The sequence below is a fragment of the Scylla paramamosain genome, chromosome 20 (genome assembly GCF_035594125.1).
Source record: "Scylla paramamosain isolate STU-SP2022 chromosome 20, ASM3559412v1, whole genome shotgun sequence".
Taxonomy (NCBI): Eukaryota; Metazoa; Arthropoda; class Malacostraca; order Decapoda; family Portunidae; genus Scylla; species Scylla paramamosain.
In genome coordinates, this window is record NC_087170.1 from 18,688,990 (window position 1) to 18,708,680 (window position 19,691).

At 43.5% G+C, this 19,691-nt stretch overlaps 1 protein-coding gene across 3 annotated transcripts in view; it reads left to right on the forward strand.

Annotated features, from left to right (window-relative positions):
• LOC135110554 (uncharacterized) overlaps positions 1 to 19,691 on the forward strand; it is a 243,583-nt gene that overhangs the window by 204,886 nt on the left and 19,006 nt on the right. For all 3 annotated transcript variants that reach the window (XM_064022976.1, XM_064022978.1, XM_064022977.1), the window contains exon 7: positions 15,949 to 16,014. In XM_064022976.1, coding sequence (XP_063879046.1) covers positions 15,949 to 16,014 — 66 coding nt within the window. The remainder of the gene's footprint in view (positions 1 to 15,948; positions 16,015 to 19,691) is intronic.

A 19,691-nucleotide genomic window follows, 5' to 3' on the forward strand; every position in this document is an offset into this window, starting at 1 on the left:
CTCTCTCTCTCTCTCTCTCTCTCTCTCTCTCTCTCTCTCTCTCTCTCTCTCTCTCTCAAGTGTATGTGTGTATGAGAGAGAGAGAGAGAGAGAGAGAGTTGTTTAAGAAGATGCAGACCTTACGTATTGTGAATTCTGAGCTTGTACTTATCACAGAGTTTCCATTCTGTTTCAGACCAAAAACTTTCCTTGACGTGTGTGTGTGTGTGTGTGTGTGTGTGTGTCCATCTCTGTCTGTCCGTGTTTTACTTCAGAGAATAAAGAGAATTGGGCATGTCTAGAGAAATTGAGCGTTTCTGGGCAGTGAATTCTGTTTCATCTTATCTCGAAAAACTCTCTCTCTCTCTCTCTCTCTCTCTCTCTCTCTCTCTCTCTCTCTCTCTCTCTCTCTCTCTCTCTCTCTCTCTCTCTCTCTCTCTCTCTCTCTCTCTCTCTCTCTCTCTCTCAATGACCCAAACTTTTCTCCTTCCCCACACTGTACATTCCCCTACCTCCTCCTCCTCCTCCTCCAACTCCATCAACTCCTTCTCCTCCTCCTCCTCCTCCCCTCCCACCCCCTTCCTTCCCCACCGTGTCTCGTTGGTCTCACCTGAGGAAGGTAATTACACTGGTTAATTCTCTCAGAAACTCCCACGTACTTGCTGCCCATAACTAAGAACACCCTTGAAATGCTCCTGAAGGAAATGTGAGGGAAGTGGAAGCGAGATCAAACACTTCTCCTAAACTCTTGAGCACGGATATAATGCTAATTGTCTCTGTGTGCTATAGGAGGAGGAGTTGTTGGTGTTGTAGAAGTGGTGGTGGTGGTGGTGGTGGTGGTGGTTGTGGTGGTGTTGTAGGAGGGGTAGGAATGGTGGTAGTAGTATGTAGTAGTGCAGTAGAAGTGATGGTGGTGGTTGTGTCTTAGCAGCATTTGTAGTAGTAGTAGTAGTAGTTGTTGTTGTTGTTGTTGTTGTTGTTGTTGTTCTTGTTGTTCTTGTTCTTCTTCTTCTTATTATTATTATTATTATTATTATTATTATTATTATAGTAGTAGTAGTAGTAGTAGTAGTAGTAGTAGTAGTAGTAGTAGTAGTAGTAGCAGCAGCAGCAGTAGTAACATCAGCAGCAGCAGGAAAATCAGTCTTATTGCTAGTGATGGTATTATTTTGCAGACTTCCATCACACAGCAGCGGCGCCCGGTTCCGATACTTAAGCGCAGGCAGAAACACTTGGACAGAATGACGCCTGGTGCCCGTTCCGTGAGATCGAATGGAGATCCGTTACCTCCATGGCGCGTGGACGTCAACTGGCGGCCGTATTTTGAAACAATCCTTCGCATTACCTCCACTACATTCCAAAGTCTGTAATTGACGTTACAGGGGGTTTTTAATGGTGTTTTACGGTTCTAGCGAAAAACTGGCAAGATTTCTACACTATTAAGAGGAGAAACACTTATAGGAACCCGGCTGATTGTCACTATGACCTTTGAAAATAGCCATGATGAGAGAGCAATGCGTTTCTGAATACGGGGCTAGGTGGGCAGGTGACTCGCTGGGTGAAGGCGATAACATTCACCAAACTTCAAAGGGAATCCAGGGATGTGATGAAAGAACCCTTGCAAAGCTCGTGACGCTGTGGGTGTGTTGTGGATGTCCCGCCTTAATAGCAGCACTCCCGATGTGATTTTTGGATCTTTTATTTCCCTGCTACTCTGTATTTCTCTCCTTTTATTCGGTTTTGGAGGGGGGACTTGTTGAAAATGGGAAGCGTGTTTGTCTGAAGGGTGGTTTAGAGGAGGGAGGAGAAAATGGGGTGTAGGAATGTGTTTTCTTGTACTCTGTATGGTGATTATTATTGGTAGTGGTAGTAGTAATAGTAGTAGTAGTTTTTGTTGTTAATGATGGTGGTTCTAGTATCAGTAATTTGGATGCCGTGTTCAGTGATAATACCGTAACAAAAAATACATGTGATCCTTCCAATTAAAGGAAACGAAAATTCTGACTAAGTCCGCTATGAATTGTATTGAAAAACGCGAGTGAGATGAGAGGCAGCTGGGGAAAGACGCACACACACACACACACACACACACACACACACACACACACACACACACACACACACACACACACACACACACACACACACACACACACACCTTAATGACACAAACTTGAAAATAAACAAGGAAAAATTATGTCAAGATTTATGACCTACGCTTAACTGCACCCAACTCTCATCAGACGCTGCAGCAGATTGTTGTTGTTGTTGTTGTTGTTGTTGTTGTTGTTGTTGTTGTTGTTGTTGTTGTTGTTGTTGTTGTTTTAAGTAGTAATAATAGTTGCAGTCTCTCTCTCTCTCTCTCTCTCTCTCTCTCTCTCTCTCTCTCTCTCTCTCTCTCTCTCTCCTCTCTCTCTCTCTCTCTCTCTCTCTCTCCTCCTCTCTCTCCTCTCTCCTCATCTCTTCCCTCTATCTTTCGTGTCCTCGGAGAATCTCGCCACGCCGCGCTCTTTGCTTTGACATCCATTTTGTTCCCAGATGACACCGCGAGGCTCTTAATGCCACACTCCTGCCTGCACACATCCTCTGAGGGGTAAGGCTCCTTGAACCACATGATGGACACCACCTGTATGCTCCCTTACGTAAGAGCCGCCCTTCCTACCCTTCTTACTTGTACCTCATCCTTGTAGCTTCAGAGGCAAGGGAGAGGCACACGAGAAGAAGGTCCTTACAAAATTCCCCTGTAAAAGTATCTGGTTGTAAGGGTGAGTGTTCGTAACGAGCCACTAACCTGCAGTGTGTTGTTTAGCAGCGCCCGCTACTCTCGCCTCTCCGTTGGGCACCGAGAGAAGTGATTTAAAGCGAGGAGTGGTTTCTCTTCTTGTGTGAAGCTTAATTCCAGGGAGACAACGCAGGAAGGGGTTGATAATAAAGAGTGATGTGGGGACACCCTGCTTTTGTAGATGTTGTGGTGTAGGTGCGTCTTTGCTTGTGTTGTTGTTGTTGTTGTTGTTGTTGTTGTTGTTGTTGTTGTTGTTGTTGTTGGGAAGATTATTTATGTCAGTGTGGATATTCAGTTATTCGTTTCTTCTGTTTCTTCTCTCCTCCTCCTCTTCCTCCTCCTCCTCCTCCTCCTCCTCCTCCTTTCCTCCACTTTTCTTCTTCCTTTTCGTCGCGTCATTTACAAATCTCGTACAGTTATTCCATTCCTGTCCTGTTGTCTCCATTCTGTTGACAGATCTTGTAAAACACTACTCTTGAGCGCTCTGTTCTCTCATTAGGACTAATTTCAAAGGCCTCAGAGATGGCTAGCTGAGTTCTTACAAGTGCTTGTGTTCCATTCGTTGTGCATAATCCTTACTAAACTATCATTAGATTCATGAAATACTCTTGAAAAGCCTGGTAACCTACAGTACAGCGTGTTGAAAGTAACTGAGAGGAGACACCAAAGCGTGCAAAAATTATGGATCTCAACGATTCAGTAACCTGCTACACCAGATGAAAGAGTGTGGGCTGTTACTTTACTAATGGCAAACACAAAATCCACAGCAGTAATGGCTTCCTCTTACTGTGACGTGCAGCAGTTCACACCACTTTACCTCTCTATAAGCCCCTACAAGAAGGAAAGGGATTAAAACAATAAATTTTCCATTCTCTAGTCGGTAAAATGTTTAAAGCGGGCTGGGTGAACAAAAGGAGATATGTTATAAAGACTTGTGGTGAGGGAATGATGTGTGAGGCAGCAGTGAGCGGGGTAGTGTGCAAGAAATCCGGGTATTATGTTCCAGTTGGCGAGTGTGACATCCTGTTTGGTGCTCCCAGGGCCACGAAAGCGCCAGTCTTCAGTGCGGAAGTTGCTATCACAGTCCGATAACAACGTATCTAAACAGGATGAGCTTTGTGTCTATAAGGATGTGGAAGTTTTGCCCATCTCTACCAGGAATTATTTCGGGTCGACCTTGTATTTTTTTTTTTTTTTTTTTTATCGTATGTGTTTCCTGTAAGTCCTTTTTCTTAACTGTCGTTCTTGGAATTTTTTTTTTTTTTTTTTTTACGGTTTCTGCCGCGTCATTTCCTTGTTTTATTTATGTATGTATGTTTTATTTTGTCTGAAACCCGCTTAACTACACCCAACTCTTCTCTCTTCTTAGCTCACAATTCAAGAACTGTGCATGTTTCTTCCCGTGTCCCTTTTTCAGTATCTTTTTCTTTTCATTTCAGGAATTTCGTTACAGCTTCGTAACTCTCTCCCTTTATTTTCTCTTTCAGTTTCGGTTCAGTCTTTCTCGTCTTTTAATTCAAAAAACGATTTTTCACCTTTCTTCCTTTGCTTCATTTCTGTAACTTTTTGTCTGTGATTTCTAAACTATCTTGTTTCACCAATATCACATTTATCATTATCAAGCTAAATAAAATTGATTTGAAATTAGATTACCTTGCTTCAGCATACTTTTAACACTGGAAATTCAGAGGAAGATGTATCTCTGAGATGTTGTGTGTGTGTGTGTGTGTGTGTGTGTGTGTGTGTGTGTGTGTGTGTGTGTGTGTGTGTGTGTGTGTGTGTGGTTTACCTGCGTACCTGTGTGAGAGATTAACTTATTAACGCATTCAGCCTCCCTCATTTATTCCTGCCTTTCCTTCGCTCTGCATTTCTTTGTTTCATTCTCTTGTCAAAATATTTACTTTCTCTATTGTGCTATATTTACATATTTATTTATTTCAGTGTTCTTTTCCCAGTGGTGCCAGACTAATTCCACTGAGCTTTTGTCCATGAATAGCAAATATCGACAAAAATGCAGTAAACAAGAGAGAGAGAGAGAGAGAGAGAGAGAGAGAGAGAGAGAGAGAGAGAGAGAGAGAGAGAGAGAGAGAGAGAGAGAGAGAGAGATCTGTGTAATCAACTATTCTTATTACTTGTTTTACTTCTTGACATTCTTGGCTAAATCACTTTGCAGCAGGAGATGATGATGATAGTAATGATAACTATATTATTATTATTTATTATTATTATTATTATTATTATTATTATTATTATTATTATTATTATTATTATTATTATAGCAGTAATAATGATAAGACTTCATATTTGCATAATTTTATTTGTTTTTAACCTTATGCTTATATCCCAGACTCTCTCTCTCTCTCTCTCCTCTCTCTCTCTCTCTCTCTCTCTCTCTCTCTCTCTCCTCTCTCTCTCTTCTCTCTCTCGTCTCTCTCTCCTCTCTCTCTCTCTCTTTCCTTGATCTTTCTTATATCGTTTTACATTATACCGGTTTTTTTTTTTCCTCCTCCCTCCTCTTTTCATCTTTTCATCTGCTTCTATGCTTTCTGTCTCATTTTTTTCTTACTTGTATGTTCTTTCTTCGCTCTTTCTTTCTTCCCTTCCTTCCCTCCTTCCTTCCTTCTTTCCTTCCTTCCTCCTTTCCTCGTATTTCATATTCACTATCTTCTTTAGCTTTAGCAAGGAACTGTTTTTAATATATCGAAGCTGATCCGTGAGAGAGAGAGAGAGAGAGAGAGAGAGAGAGAGAGAGAGAGAGAGAGAGAGAGAGAGAGAGAGAGAGAGAGAAGAGGCGGGAATCTAGCATTAACCGAGATGTTCCAGAAGGTAATATTTCTCTCTCTCTCTCTCTCTCTCTCTCTCTCTCTCTCTCTCTCTCTCTCTCTCTCTCTCTCTCTCTCTCTCTCTCTCTCTCTTTACAACACACATAATTCACAACAAATAAAACATTCCAATTACCGTGTTTTCAAGCTCGACCCAGACAATCCCAGCTATTAGAAGCAAATCCATGGGAGGGAGAGAGGCGACCCGACCAACCACGTGGAGCAAAAAGAGGGGAATAAAATAGTAAGAGAAAGGCCCCAGATGTCGCAGAAAGAGGATATGTTCGATACAGGAAGGAATAAAAATACTGAATGCAAACAGTATTTTAGTATAGAATTTTGGGGTTTTAGACAGCATTGCGGATCTCTCTCTCTCTCACACACACACACACACACACACACACACACACACACACACACACACACACACACCACACACACCTGCACACAAACGCACACACGCACAAGTCTCAAAGGGTTTCAAACTTTTTTTTTTTCAGTTCAGTGATCTTTTTATTTATTTTGCTTGTTTTGGTTTTGTTGTTGTTGTTGTTGGTGGTGGTGGTGGTGGTGTTTGTGGTGGTGGTGGTGGTGGTGTGTGGTGTTTTTTTTATTGTTAGTAGTGGTAGTAGTCGTAGTAGTAGTAGTAGTAGTAGTAGTGGTAGTAGTGGTACAGACGTTGTCATTTTTACCACTACTACTACTACTACTACTACTTACTACTACTACTAATAATAATAATAATAATAATAATAATAATAATAATAATAATAATAATGATAATAATTACAAACCACCACCACCACCACCACTACTACTACTACTACTACTACTACTACTACTACTACTACTACTACCACCACCACCACCACCACCACCACCACCACCACCACCACTACCCCATAAAACCACCCCTAAAACTACTACTACTACTACTAAACTACAACTACTACTTCTGCTACTGAGAGAGAGAGAGAGAGAGGAGAGAGAGAGAGAGAGAGAGAGAGAGAGAGAGAGAGAGAGAGAGAGAGAGAGAGAAAGAGATGACAGAGATAGGTGAGAGGTGACAGAGGGTGAGAGGACATGCCGAGGCTGACCACCACAACTTACACGACCAACACGACCTTTGCGAGGCCTCTTTTATTTACCAGACACTTCCTAAAGCTCCCTGCCAGCCAGCCCTTTCCTTGCCCCATTGCCTCTCTCTCTCTCTCTCTCTCTCTCTCTCGTGAAATGCTCCGAAAAAAAAGGAGAACAAATCCTGACGTCCCTGAAAGCCGCCTCGAGCTGTGCATTTCGAAGCTCCGCAGCCGCCCGTTTGAAGCTTCGAGACAACCAGAGAATTGATAAAGAATCTCTCTCTCTCTCTCTCTCTCTCTCTCTCTCTCTCTCTCTCTCTCTCTCTTCGTTGTCATTTTTTTTCTGCGTTTTTATCTTCATTGTCCATTTTGGTTTGCTTGCTTTTTTTTTGTCCACCTTGTTTTTCTTTTGTGTTCTTGTTACTGATTCATGCTTTTGTTTGCTTTGAATAATGCCTCTCTTGTCTCCTTTTCCTTTTTCCCTATTTCTTCCTTCTTTTTCTTTTTCTTTTTTTTCGTTTCGTTTACTTTTCTCTTCCTCTTCCTCCTCCTCCCCCATCACCATCACATTTTTTTTGCCTCTTTTTTGTACCCGATTTCTTACTTTTTTTTTTCTGTCCTTTCATCCCATCTTCGTTTATAACTCTTCCTTTACCATACCCTTATTCTTTACCGTGATCTCCCTATCTCTTTCCCTTCACTTTTTCCTTCGTCTCCCTTTCCCCTTCCCTTTCTCTTTCTCTCCCCAACACATCCCTTGCTGCTCAATAACATGCAAATTTTTTCCTGAGTGTTGTTTGGTCGGAATCCTTCAGCAACCAGCCAATCATGTCGCGTTCCTTGAATCCTACCTCCTCCTCTTCCTCCTCCTCCTCCTCCTTCAATTTCGTGTGTTCTGTACTACATCCGCTTCGGTTAATTGTGTGTGTGTGTGTGTGTGTGTGTGTGTGTGTGTGTGTTCTTGGCGCGTCCCGTGAGTGTATAAGTAACATTGATTTCTTAGCTACTTTTCATTGCCTTCCTTGTCTTACCGCGACGCGATGCGGAACAGGAAGAGAAAAAAGGAGGAGGAGGAAGAGGAAGAAGAAGAGACGAGCATCGCGGAAGAAAAATGTTCCTCTTCAGAGCACATTTTGTTTTTCCACTAAAATAATTTGTTGCTTTCAAGAAATTTTATTCAAGACAAAAAAGAAAAAAATAAATTGTTGTTTCAGCCACGAAAGTTTCCGTCATGGCGGAATGGAGTTTAATCTTGGTAAAAAAGAAAAAAAGAAAAATGTGTACATATTTTCTCTTCTTCCTTGAGCTTCTTGCCTCTCTTATCCTTCCCTTACCCCTTCTTCCCTCTCCTATCCTTCCCTCATCCCTGCTTCCCCCTTCCTGTCCTTCCCTCATTTCTTCTCTCTCCTATCCCTTCCTTGTCCATTTCCCTTTCACTTTGTTTATTACTAGGCACCCTCTATTCTACTGCCCTTCCTCCCTACTCCATTTATTCCCTTAAGACAATTTAAACCCGTTCTCCTCTTCATCCCCGTTAGCAAGACGTAAAGAACTCCATAGCACCTTTAGAGTAGCAACCACCGTCACCCCTTTAGCGTCACCCTCTACTTGACCCATCCACAGGCACTCTTCTGCAACATCTACACCGTCACCACTCCAGCATCACACCCTTCTTGGCACCCTGCCGTCACACCTCCACTGCAACCCTTCTTTAGTTCATTATTTCAGTCTTTATTTCACCGTCTTCACTGCAGCGTCACCCACTCACAGTCACCCATTAGAAGGAAGAAAAGAAGGGAAGTAGAGAAGGAATCATTTCAAAGCTTCCTTCTTTTATTCATTCCATTACGTGAACGTTACATTAGTGCAAGTTTTATATGGTAAAGGAGGAGGCGGAAGAGGAGAGAGAGAGAGAGAGAGAGAGAGAGAGAGAGAGAGAGAGAGAGAGAGAGAGAGAGAGAGAGAGAGAGAGAGAGAGAGAGAGCGGGGGGGGGGAGCAGGAGAGGGAGTAAAGAGAAACTAAGGAATACAGAAATGAGGAAAAATAGTGTCAGAACGAGCCAGGGGATGCAAAAAGGAAGAGCAAATGTGTCACGCGTCCTGTAGTGTTTGCCGCGTGAAGATTAGTGGCCATGACAACTGAAAATGGAGAGGTAAACTATGCAATAATCACCACTTGTTTCCTCCCACGTCTTATAACGCGCGCACACACACACACACACACACACACACACACACACACAAACCTCTCCCTCCCTTGAGATATCGTGTATGTGTGTGTGTGTGTGTGTGTGTGTGTGTGTGTGTGTGCTCGCTTATGATGTTACTCGCACTATTAGTTCCCATGTGTCGGGTGTCCCGTGTTAGTCTGCCGCCGCTTCGGGAGTGGCATACGAGAGCAGGTGACGCGACCCGCGACACCCAGAGCTTCATCAAGACCCGCGAGTGCCTGGAATTACCTTTGTTACCCGTGTCGGCGGTGAGGCGGCGGCGGTGGTGATGGTGGTGGTGGTGCGAGTAAGGTAGTGTTTTGTGGATGGTTACAGAATGAAACAGGGACATGTATCATATTTTCATACATTTAACAAATTCTGGTGGAAGTTACTGTGGTTTTGAAGTGTTTTCATGATTCAAGTGATAGTTAGCGACGATTTTGAACTATTAATCATGAAAACAAAACAAATAACTGATGTGATCTTTGAAAATAGTACTTCAGAGCTCAAAAATTTATAAAAGTACTGGCTCTTAATATCATCACAAAACGATTATTGTTCTTACGTTCACTTCCTGTTTCATTATTTCATTCCTCTTTCCTTATACCAGAAAACTTGTTAATTCTTCTGTTATCAGACGTGGCGGCGCCCCTTGGTATGCCCGTCACGGCGGCGCGCGCATCTTGCACCACATCAAGTCATCGGAGTGGAGGCGAAGTGTGCGCGGCCCGGCAGCCTGCGGGAGGATCCATCACCTTTAGCCACTGACTGTACTTTTATTTGGCGTCTCATTAAGCATGACCTTGACCTGGCCCGCGTCACAGCCTCGGTGTGGCATTATTCATCGACATGACCAGGTGCAGTATACACATACACACACACACACACACACACACACACACACACACACACACACACACCACCCGTCCCGCCTCGTCTCGCTCGCTCCTAAACCTCCGCTGTTTTGATGTGGTTCGCAAACTTTCAGCCCTCACCTGGTGTTTTAAGAGCATATTTTATTGGCACAAGTGAGGACTTAACTTTCTGGTGTTGTGGTGAAAGCAGAGTTCACCAAGTGTGCTCACTTGACACGCATCCACCTCACCAAACTTACCAGACGTGCTCACCAAATGTGGTCACCAAACCTGCTCATTAATCTTGCTCATTCAACTCACCAAGTTCACCAAACATACGTACCTAATTCAGCAAGTGTGTTCACCAAATGTGTTCACCATACGTGCCCCCAAACTCATTAAAATCATTTAAGTTGCTTACCAAACTCCCCAATCGTGCTCTCCAATCGTGTTCACCAGACGCCCTTGCACGAAGGAAGCACGAGTCGCGAGGTGAGCCAACACCAGGCTATCCTCTTGAAGAAATTCTAAGCTGTAAGAAAACACGAAAAGGAAACAGAGGAAAGCAGACTTTTCCCTGGCGTGGCAATACATAGCGTGAAGCCAAGTGTTGTGTATTGTGTTGCGAAAAGCGGGACCTGACCAAGAGTTCTGTGATGACTGGCTGAGAGAGAAAGGTACATATCCAGAAACGCTCTGCTCCCTCACCACGACTATTTTTCGAAGCCAAAGGGATGATAAGCCGGGTTCTCAAGAGTGTTTCTTCTGTTAATAAAGTAGAAATCTTGTCAATCGGTCGGTAGAATCATAAAAAAAACATCCTTAAAAATCTGTGTAACTTCAACTATAGAGACTTGAATGTAGTGGAGGTGAGGCGCACAAGTGTTTCTCAATACGACCCAGAGAGAGAGAGAGAGAGAGAGAGAGAGAGAGAGAGAGAGAGAGAGAGAGAGAGAGAGAGAGAGAGCCAAGTCTAATCTAACGTTTCAGAATTCTTTGCCGGAATCGAAGTCTAATAAGCAGTATGCTGTATCACTCTAGACTCTCCCTCGAGCCTGCGCTAGACAGAAAAATAGAATCAGGTATTTTTAAGCCCACCTTGACGGTCTCCCGATAGTAAGTAAAGAGAAATAGCCAAAAACTATCTTTAAACGCACTATTATGGCCGATTGTTGCCAGGAGAAAAGTTTGGGGCCACGGAGGGTGCGGGTGGTGCAGGCGATGTTGGTGGTGGCGGCGGCGGAGGACTGGAGTCACTCCCAGGTTGTTGGGAATATGAAATTTCTCAAAGTTATAGCGATAAAAAGAGAAAGGAAACAGCCGGGCCTAAGTGCATCTCGACGGTACGGCTGAGGCTGTTCTGACGCGCCCCAGGCTGGCTTGAGGCTGTTAGATAAAGAAATAATAATAATGGTAGTAGTAGTAGTAGTAGTAGTAGTAGTAGTAGCAGTTGTGATAGGAATAGTAGTAGCAGCATCAGCATCAGTATTACTCGTAATTGCTGTTTGTTATTAATACCACTGTGATTGCTTTGACTACAAATAGAATAAATGTGTTGATCCGTCGCTTTGTTAGTGTGTGTGTGTGTGTGTGTGTGTGTGTGTGTGTGTGTGTGTGTGTGTGCGCAGACATCGTACGTGGGCACCGCTGTCCCCTTTAGGAGGCGGGGCAAGGCTGGATTTGTGCTTGCTGCTTCCCACTGTCATTCTTTGAATGTCCTTCACAGTCATGTTAATCAGAGGAGGTCTCTCTCTCTCTCTCTCTCTCTCTCTCTCTCTCTCTCTCTCTCTCTCTCTCTCTCTCTCTCTCTCTCTCTCTCTCTCTCTCTCTCTCTCTCACACTTACACTAGCACTTCTATTGTCTCATCATCTATGTTCGGCTATTGGTCAAGTAATGGCGGAGTCAGTCTGTGGCGGCCGGGGCAAATAAATGGTCTGTAGAGGCGCCTAACAAAACCCAAGTTATCCCAGTAGTCCCGCGCCGCTTGACTGAAGTTATAACCAGGTCACGAGTGACTGCCTGACTTTAATCGACTTGATAAAGAGTAAAAAAGAAAAAAGAATAGTTTATGTATTGGTGGGACTCGAATGCCAGTCTTAGAGGTCATTGCACCGTCTCCATACATTATAATCTTGGTCAATATTTAACATACACCACTCGCTTCCACTGTGTGTAGTGCAGCTTGCTCCCTCAATAAGTCCTCTGACCTGCAAGAATCTACCTATTGTCAGGTTTTGATCAGAGGACGTAGGATTGAATGAAAGTTCAACAGGAATTGAAGGTGACTGCGCAAGGTTGTCACTGCACCGTTGCCTCTGATGAACTACAGTGCAGATATATTACAAGAAGGATCTGGTATGGAGACTATCTATTTGTCTGTCTGTCTGTCTTTACTTATCTGTCTATTTATACCTATTCATCTATTCGTCTATATCTATTAATGTATCTAACTATCCTGGAGTATTAGAGATTGCTGTCTACCTATTGATTACTACTAGAACTATTTATGTATAACCATCTATAACTACCTTGAATCACCGGACACAACAAAAATATATACTCGTATCTACAAGCGTAACTAACTTAGGTCAGACTAAGTCACTGCGCCCACAACTTTGTCTTCTCCAGTGTCACGGTGAGATGAAAGCAGGTATTGTTTGGCCTTAGATGAGAGCTTCTATTCGTTGCCCCGTTGGTTTATTAACTCAAGAGGAGAATGTCTTACACAAAGCGCCCCTGAGTTCCCAGACATCGAGGCGGTGAATGAACTTTTTAAGGCTCACACCTCTTTCAAAGAACAATGCCTGTCTACCCCTTGCTCAAGACTCAAGACTGGTTTGAAAAGGTGGTGGTGCTTATAGTAGTAGTAGTAGTAGTAGTAGTAGTAATAGCAATGTTTAGGACTCAGAAATCGCCAATCTCCACATGTATATTTTTGTATAAGGAGTCTCATGTTCCATAAAATAACATTGCATCGTTTTCTTGTTATTGTTGCCTCACCAAGTCACGGTCTTTATATAACTGTGGCTATTGCGTGCGTCAGGAGTTAAAGAGAATGAAGGTAAAAGGGCGTGGCTAGTTTCGAGACCCTGATAGATTTTTCGTGTCGGTTATAGTATAGTTTTTATATCGTATTTTGAGTCTAGAATACCTTGAATCAGAATAATTTCCTTTATGGCGAGAGATGGAGATGAATCAGGTGGAGGAAATGTAGGACGAGGAGGAGTGTGATGACTGAGGGAAAGAGAGGAAATCGTCTGTGCTCCTGTGTCTTTACTTACGAGGAAATAAACTTCTTCAAAAAACTACACAAACACTCCTGGCTCAGTTTGCGCCACTGCAGGTCTCGGCGCCTCCCACAGCCCGCCGCTTCACGGACATTTCCCACCCAACACCAAATTATTAAGCGTCACGGACTCAACCACCGAGTTGCCTGGTTGATCCGCCTTTCCTCTCCACCCGGACCTGCTAACGACCTGTGGAGGATTGGCCTATCAATTATCATTGCCCTTCTCTTCCCCTTCCTCCCCCTCCTCCTCCTCTGTTGCCTCTGCTTCCTCCTCCGTCGCCTACGCCTCCGCCTCCGCCTCCGCCTTCGTCTCATTGTCGTTGGGTTCGATACACTTGGACGTTTTCAAATGGACCTAAGCGCTTTTCCGTCCCAGGGAGGATGTTAACCTTTACTATAACCTGGCGGGTCCCTTTCTGGCCACCGTGTGGGCGGCTCCTAATGGTGGACAAAGAGAAGGTAAGGGGTATTGGTCTATTTTTAACTCTCCTCATTGACTTCCTCCAATACTAGCATGTGATGAAGTTACAATTTTTTTATTTATTTATTTACTTTATTTATTTTTTTTTTTTTTAAGTTTCCGCTGCATCGTTGTTTCGTTCGTCAATGAGCATAAAGTGACGTCACTGGAAAATAGCGGTGAGTGAAGGCTCTGGCTGGTGACACGAGTTCTTAAGGCTTTTTTTATGGATATAGTGACAAATTAACCATATTTCTACATTTTTAACACGAGAAACAGTCTTTATCGTGGTGAGAGAGCAAAATGTTTTAGAATACGGGCCTTGGTGTCATGTGGTGAACTATTAGTGAAGGAATAACTGATCGTGTGATTAATTCGCTTTACGGCTGCGCATCTTACTCCCTGCCGTGCTGTTGCGTCATGGGCCGTCTCTATAACCATTCGTGACTCTCCGTATTGACCCTCACTCCTTCCACCATCTACGCAGCACCACATCCAATCCTCTCCATCACAATGAGCATCATCCCCCTTAACTCTCGTGAAGCAACATCCCCTCCACTCCCACGCAGCATCGCACTCTCTAGCACTACTGTTCCCCAGCCTCCTCTTCACCCCAGCACCCTCTCCACCTCCGCCCCCTCTCCACCCCAGCCCCTCTCCTCCCTAGCCCCTCTCCTCCCCAGCCTTGTCCCCACTACACTTGGCTCAAACTCTCATGCATATTTTGTCGCTCGCTATAATTCGAGAACAGAACAATACATTCATTTTTTCTTGTTCGCCAATTGGGAAACAGTGCGCGTCATGTTTTTTTGGGGGGTTCAGTGCAGCGGGTGAGTGTGGCGGCGCCTTATATAGGAAGTGTGGCTCATTTGCTGATCTTATTGTGTTTTGGTGTACTGATTAGAGAGAGAGAGAGAGAGAGAGAGAGAGAGAGAGAGAGAGAGAGAGAGAGAGAGAAATGTACCCATATTACATACAAACCAGTAAGCACACACACCACATTAACATCCTAAACTTTGTCATCTTAATGTACCCATGGAAACTCTAACATGATGACAGTACAACAGACGCCTAGTTACGAGTCCCGTCCCGTAGAGAGCAGGTGTGTGTATGCATAAACTCAGTAAACGTTAGAAGTTGTATCGTTGCAGGGTAATAGTAAATAACATGTAAGAATGATTAAAAAACTAAAATGTAATATACACAGACACTCAGAGAATTTCATGCCTCAATTTTACAAACCACTCGGCAAACAAGTGCATAACAATCACAAAATACTGCACTTGTACCTCACTCAGCACTTTGATTTGTGATGTGTTGTTGTTGTGTGACGCTTCTATTCACCTACGTACTTCTTTGGGGGGACCGCAGTGAGGACAGGTTCTGTTGGAGTCTGTATGTCTGCTCTGTTATGTAACCTGCAAACCTGCCTTCTTCTGTAACCTGCTAACCTACCTTGTCCGGCAGAATGTGAAGCTGCTTTGTTCTGCGGTCTGTAAACTTACCTTATCCAACAGTCAGTACTCGTAAATGCATCTGCTTCCTTCAGTAGCTTTTAAACTTGCCTTGTTTTGTAGCGCGCAAAGCTGATTTGCTCTGCAGCCTGTTAATCTGCTTTGTCTTTAGCTTAACAAGTAGTGAGAGGAGTTCAGAGTGAGCAGGACAGTCTTGCTCCCTCGTGTGTCTTTGTGTTAGGAAAAGAGAAAACTCCTAAAAGTGTGGCACGTCTTAAAGAGAAGTCGTTGTGTTTACGCGTCCTGATTTTGAAGCCCCCGTGGGAGTGTGTGTGTGTGTGTGTGTGTGTGTGTGACAGTCATGGCGCAATAGATACAATGTGCGAATACATTCATTTAATTTATTATCCTGGAGGCCAATAGAATCTATTGTAAATTAATAAGTTAATGAATGAATAAGTAAGTATATAGATGAATAAATAGATATTAAAGTAGTGTGATAATAAAATTAGGAAATTCTCTCTCTCTCTCTCTCTCTCTCTCTCTCTCTCTCTCTCTCTCTCTCTCTCTCTCTCTCTCTCTCTCTCTCTCTCTCTCTCTCTGTGTGTGTGTGTGTGTGTGTGTGTGTGTGTGTGCGTGCATCGTGGTTAGTGATTTTCATGGAAGCGATTTCCAGCCTTCTGTGTTGAACGATCTACAAGGCCAGTTAGTTTCAGAGCGTCTTGCCACTCCCTCCCGAAGCAGTTCAAGTCACAGGAAGGAGAGAAAACACAATGGGCAGCGTCTCAGAGTCTGTGTGTAAAAGTGTATGACGAATGTGTTTCCCATCAGTATTACAGCATGCGCAGTGTGATGTGCTCATCTCTGTATGCTCTTACGTATTATGCACACACACACACACACACACACACACACACACACACACACACACAGCTGTTCACGGAGGTATACACATAGGCTCATCGCCCTTCGCTGAAATATTGCATCATTAATTAACTAAGTTTCCTCATTGCAGACCACGGTGAGGGACACACTGCTGTTCGGGCACGGCGGCTGCCCCTCCACGGCGGCTACCAGCGAGGTAAGGATGTGTTGTACTTACAAGGAAAATGTCAGACGATTTCCAGGAAGTGAGTGGATCTGTAAGTGCTTTGTTACTACCCAAAGGAGTGTGTGTGTAGATTTTTTCCTTCGTGTATGCGTACGTGGAAGGAAAAATACAGCTAGTACTCGTAAATCTGCCCAGTTCAGCCATATTTAAACCTCCCTTGTTCTGTAGCATTTGAATCTACCGTGTTCTGCGGCTTTTGCATCTGCCTCTTTCTGTAGCTTTTTAAACTTGTCTTGTTTTGCAGTGCAGTTCTTTTTCCCCGGCAATTCGTGCATTGATCTCTACATTTTCTGCGTTGATTTATGTACGTGTAAGTTAATTTGAAATGTGTACTTGGCTTCCGTCTCTCCTCACTCACGTACGTCTGCCTGCCCGCTAACAGTCGATCATGAACCAGTTTCCAATTTACTGTAACTAGTATTTTTTTTTTCCGATCCATGTTAACCAGTCCACCTTAGCCATTAAATCCACTGTTCCGATGTGTGTTAAGTCCGTAGTCTCTCACCAGTCTGCTTCACCAGCCTCCCGTTCACCAGTCTCCCGGGGGGCACCAGTACTTAATAGAAACACTGAGTCTGAGGCAAAACAGCAACGAGCACCAGCGCCACGAGACACTGCACGCGCGGCAATCTGGTGGTTTTAATTAAATCTGTGAATGTTTCTCTCTGCGCCACCAACGTTAATTCAGCTGTGAATTAAGTGTACGTAGTGGCCGTTTATTCACACACACACACACACACACACACACACACACACACACACACTCGGCTCACAACCAAGAAGGCCCGAGTTCGAATCCCGGGCGCGGCGAGGCAAATGGGCGAACCTCTTAATGTGTAGTCCCTGTTCACCTAGCAGCAAGTAGGTACGGGATGTAACCCGAGGGGTTGTGATCTCGCTGTCCCGGTGTGTGGTGTGTCAGTGGTCTCAGTTTTTTTATTTGTTTTATTTTATTTTATTTTATTTATTTATTTTTATTTATTTATTTATTTTTAGAGGGGGAAATGCGAGAAATGTGAGGGGGAGTTGACGTGAAGGCCGCTCAGCCCATGGCGTAGGCTCGGGGAGGGGCTGTGCCCGCCAGCCCAAAGATGACGGTGCTGAGGGTGACCTTGAGCACCAGGTAACCTGCCATAACGTGCTGCATCGCCTGCATAGGAACCTGCAGCTGTGTGAGCAGCATAAACCACGGCAGCTGGCCGTAGGTGAGCAGCGCGGCCACCAGCAGAGCCAGCAGCAGGTGGCCCAGCAACAGCCACAGCCACCCCACCAGCAGGATGACAGGGAACAGCAGCGTCACCGCGATGCACGCGCCCACTACCAGGGCGCTGCCGCCCATCTTCACCTGGTGGGCGGCGAGGGCAGCCACCTCTGCTGCGGTGACCGCCGCCATCGCCGCCACCACCACGGCTAGAACCACGCGCCGCCACCGGGCATGCCGAGCGCCCGCCATCAGGGCACTATCGAGGTCCACCAGGGCCTCGAGGAGGTCGCCGCGCCGGGGCTCCACGTCCTGGTCACGCTGCGCGTTGTGGGGTGGGAAATAAGAGAACATGGCGTTCATGACTCCAGTCACTGATTCACTTATGGAATGCCGTAAGTGGCGCCAAACCTTGCAGCCTCTCACTTGCCAGGAGCAGAATATTCAGGATGTGGCAACAGAAGCAAATGCCAAGACAGATTCCCGCCAGCTTGGAGGTGATGCCAGGGAAGTTCTACACAAGGTAATGCAAGGTATTTTTTTTTTTTTTTTTTATACATAAACAGTATCAAACCTTCAGGGTGTGTAACTTAACTACACTACTTTACTCTGGCTCCAGTATTATGTTAAAAACCGTGGCCTCGTTCTAAAGGACCGTGTTTTCATAAGTCTTGACATTTTATCTACACTATTTTAACAGACCTTGGAGAATGGAGGATGCTGGTGGCCGGGGGCTGGTACGGGAGGATGATGTCCGGAGTTAACACTTGTCCAGGCAGAGAGTAAGCACAACTTTTTGACTATATAGTCAAATTCAACACTTATAAACATAGTTTAGAAAGTCAAATAGCCACACTATTATTGATTGATATAAACTTTTTGATATAAATTTTTTTTTTTAGTTTTCATGATTTAAAATGTTTATTTTCTTTAATGTCCGGGCATCAAAATTTTTTTTTAAATTACCGTGTCTCAAAATTTTTATTTGATTCTAATTAGACATATGTTCCTTACTAAAAGGAAACACATTATGGAGTATGTTAAATATTCTCCATGTTCATAGGAACGGAGTAGAGATAAACATTTAACCAAATTTCACTTTCAAACAAAGTTTACAAAGTAAAAGAAAACACACTTTATTGATTAATATTAACTTTGAATATCAATATTTTTTTTTACTTTTCATTATTTAAAATTTTGTAGTTTGCGGAGAAATTTTTAATCTCAGTATTCTTCCAGTCCCTAATAGAAGTGAAAAAATTTCCATTCTCTAGTTTCTTTTTATCTGATAAGGGAGATATGTTTCTTACAGGAGACACATTGTGTGTATGTTAACTTTCTTTTTATGTTCATAGGAACGGTGGGTATATAATGATATTTAAGATGGGCTGGAAAAGTTACAGTGAACTGACAACTCTTTTATGATTAACTGCTGCTGCTGAATTAAAGAACTGGCATCCTGTGTTGAGTAAAGCAGTGAAGGGGCTGGAACAAGTTAACTGGGGTGAGTCCATGCTGATAACTAGGACAGACCCTGGAGAGTTCTGGTTAGTGCACGAAGGTACTATTGTAAAGAAAACCAGAGACGGGGAGAGGATAAATTTCACTCTTTCTTCTGTTACAACTCTTTATTAATAATTTCATATACTGAGGAGAGAGAGAGAGAGAGAGAGAGGGGGGGGCGGGGGGAATCAAAATATTTACATGCTTTCATCCAAACACACCTCACTATGTTTGCTTTCTTCAGTCAATTCCGCGGCGTGATGGTGCGTCCCTGAGAAGATTGTGGCTTTGCCGGGAAGAAAAAAGTGGGAAAAATAACGCGTAATAGAGTGAGACGTAATGAGTTGTGTTTTCAATCTTTACTGGCAATCTACCCATAAATTGTTTCTTGATGAGGCCAGGAGAGGATGTGTCGATATTGTTTTTTTTTTTATTATTATTATTATTATTTCTGGGAATATTTTAGATTTTTTTTATTTTTGCTTTTTTTTTTTTTGTAATATTGTGTTTCGCCGAAAACTCATCAACGTGTTTTCAGTGTTTCTTTTCGTTCCTCAGTCTTAAATTGTTGAGGTAAAGTCGCAATTTAATGTTTGCTCTTTTACTTCTTTTGTATCTCTAATGTGTCATAGTTGCATAAAAAAATTAAGTTTGCCATCTTTTTTTTTTTCTGGCATGTTTTTCTAATATATATCCTCCAAGGGACGCCGTTTGCTTTATCTTTTTCATGTGTCAGTGCAGTTTTGTTTTTTTTCTTTTTTTTTTCATTTTCTTGATATTTTTTTTCCCGTTTTTTTTCCTTCCTCTTGTATCTTTTCAGTTTTTCATCGTCTTTTCTGTGGTTTCTGTTCGTGGGCACGTTTCCCTCTCTCCTCTCTCTCTCTCTCTCTCTCTCTCTCTCTCTCTCTCTCTCTCTCTCTCTCTCTCTCTCTCTCTCTCTCTC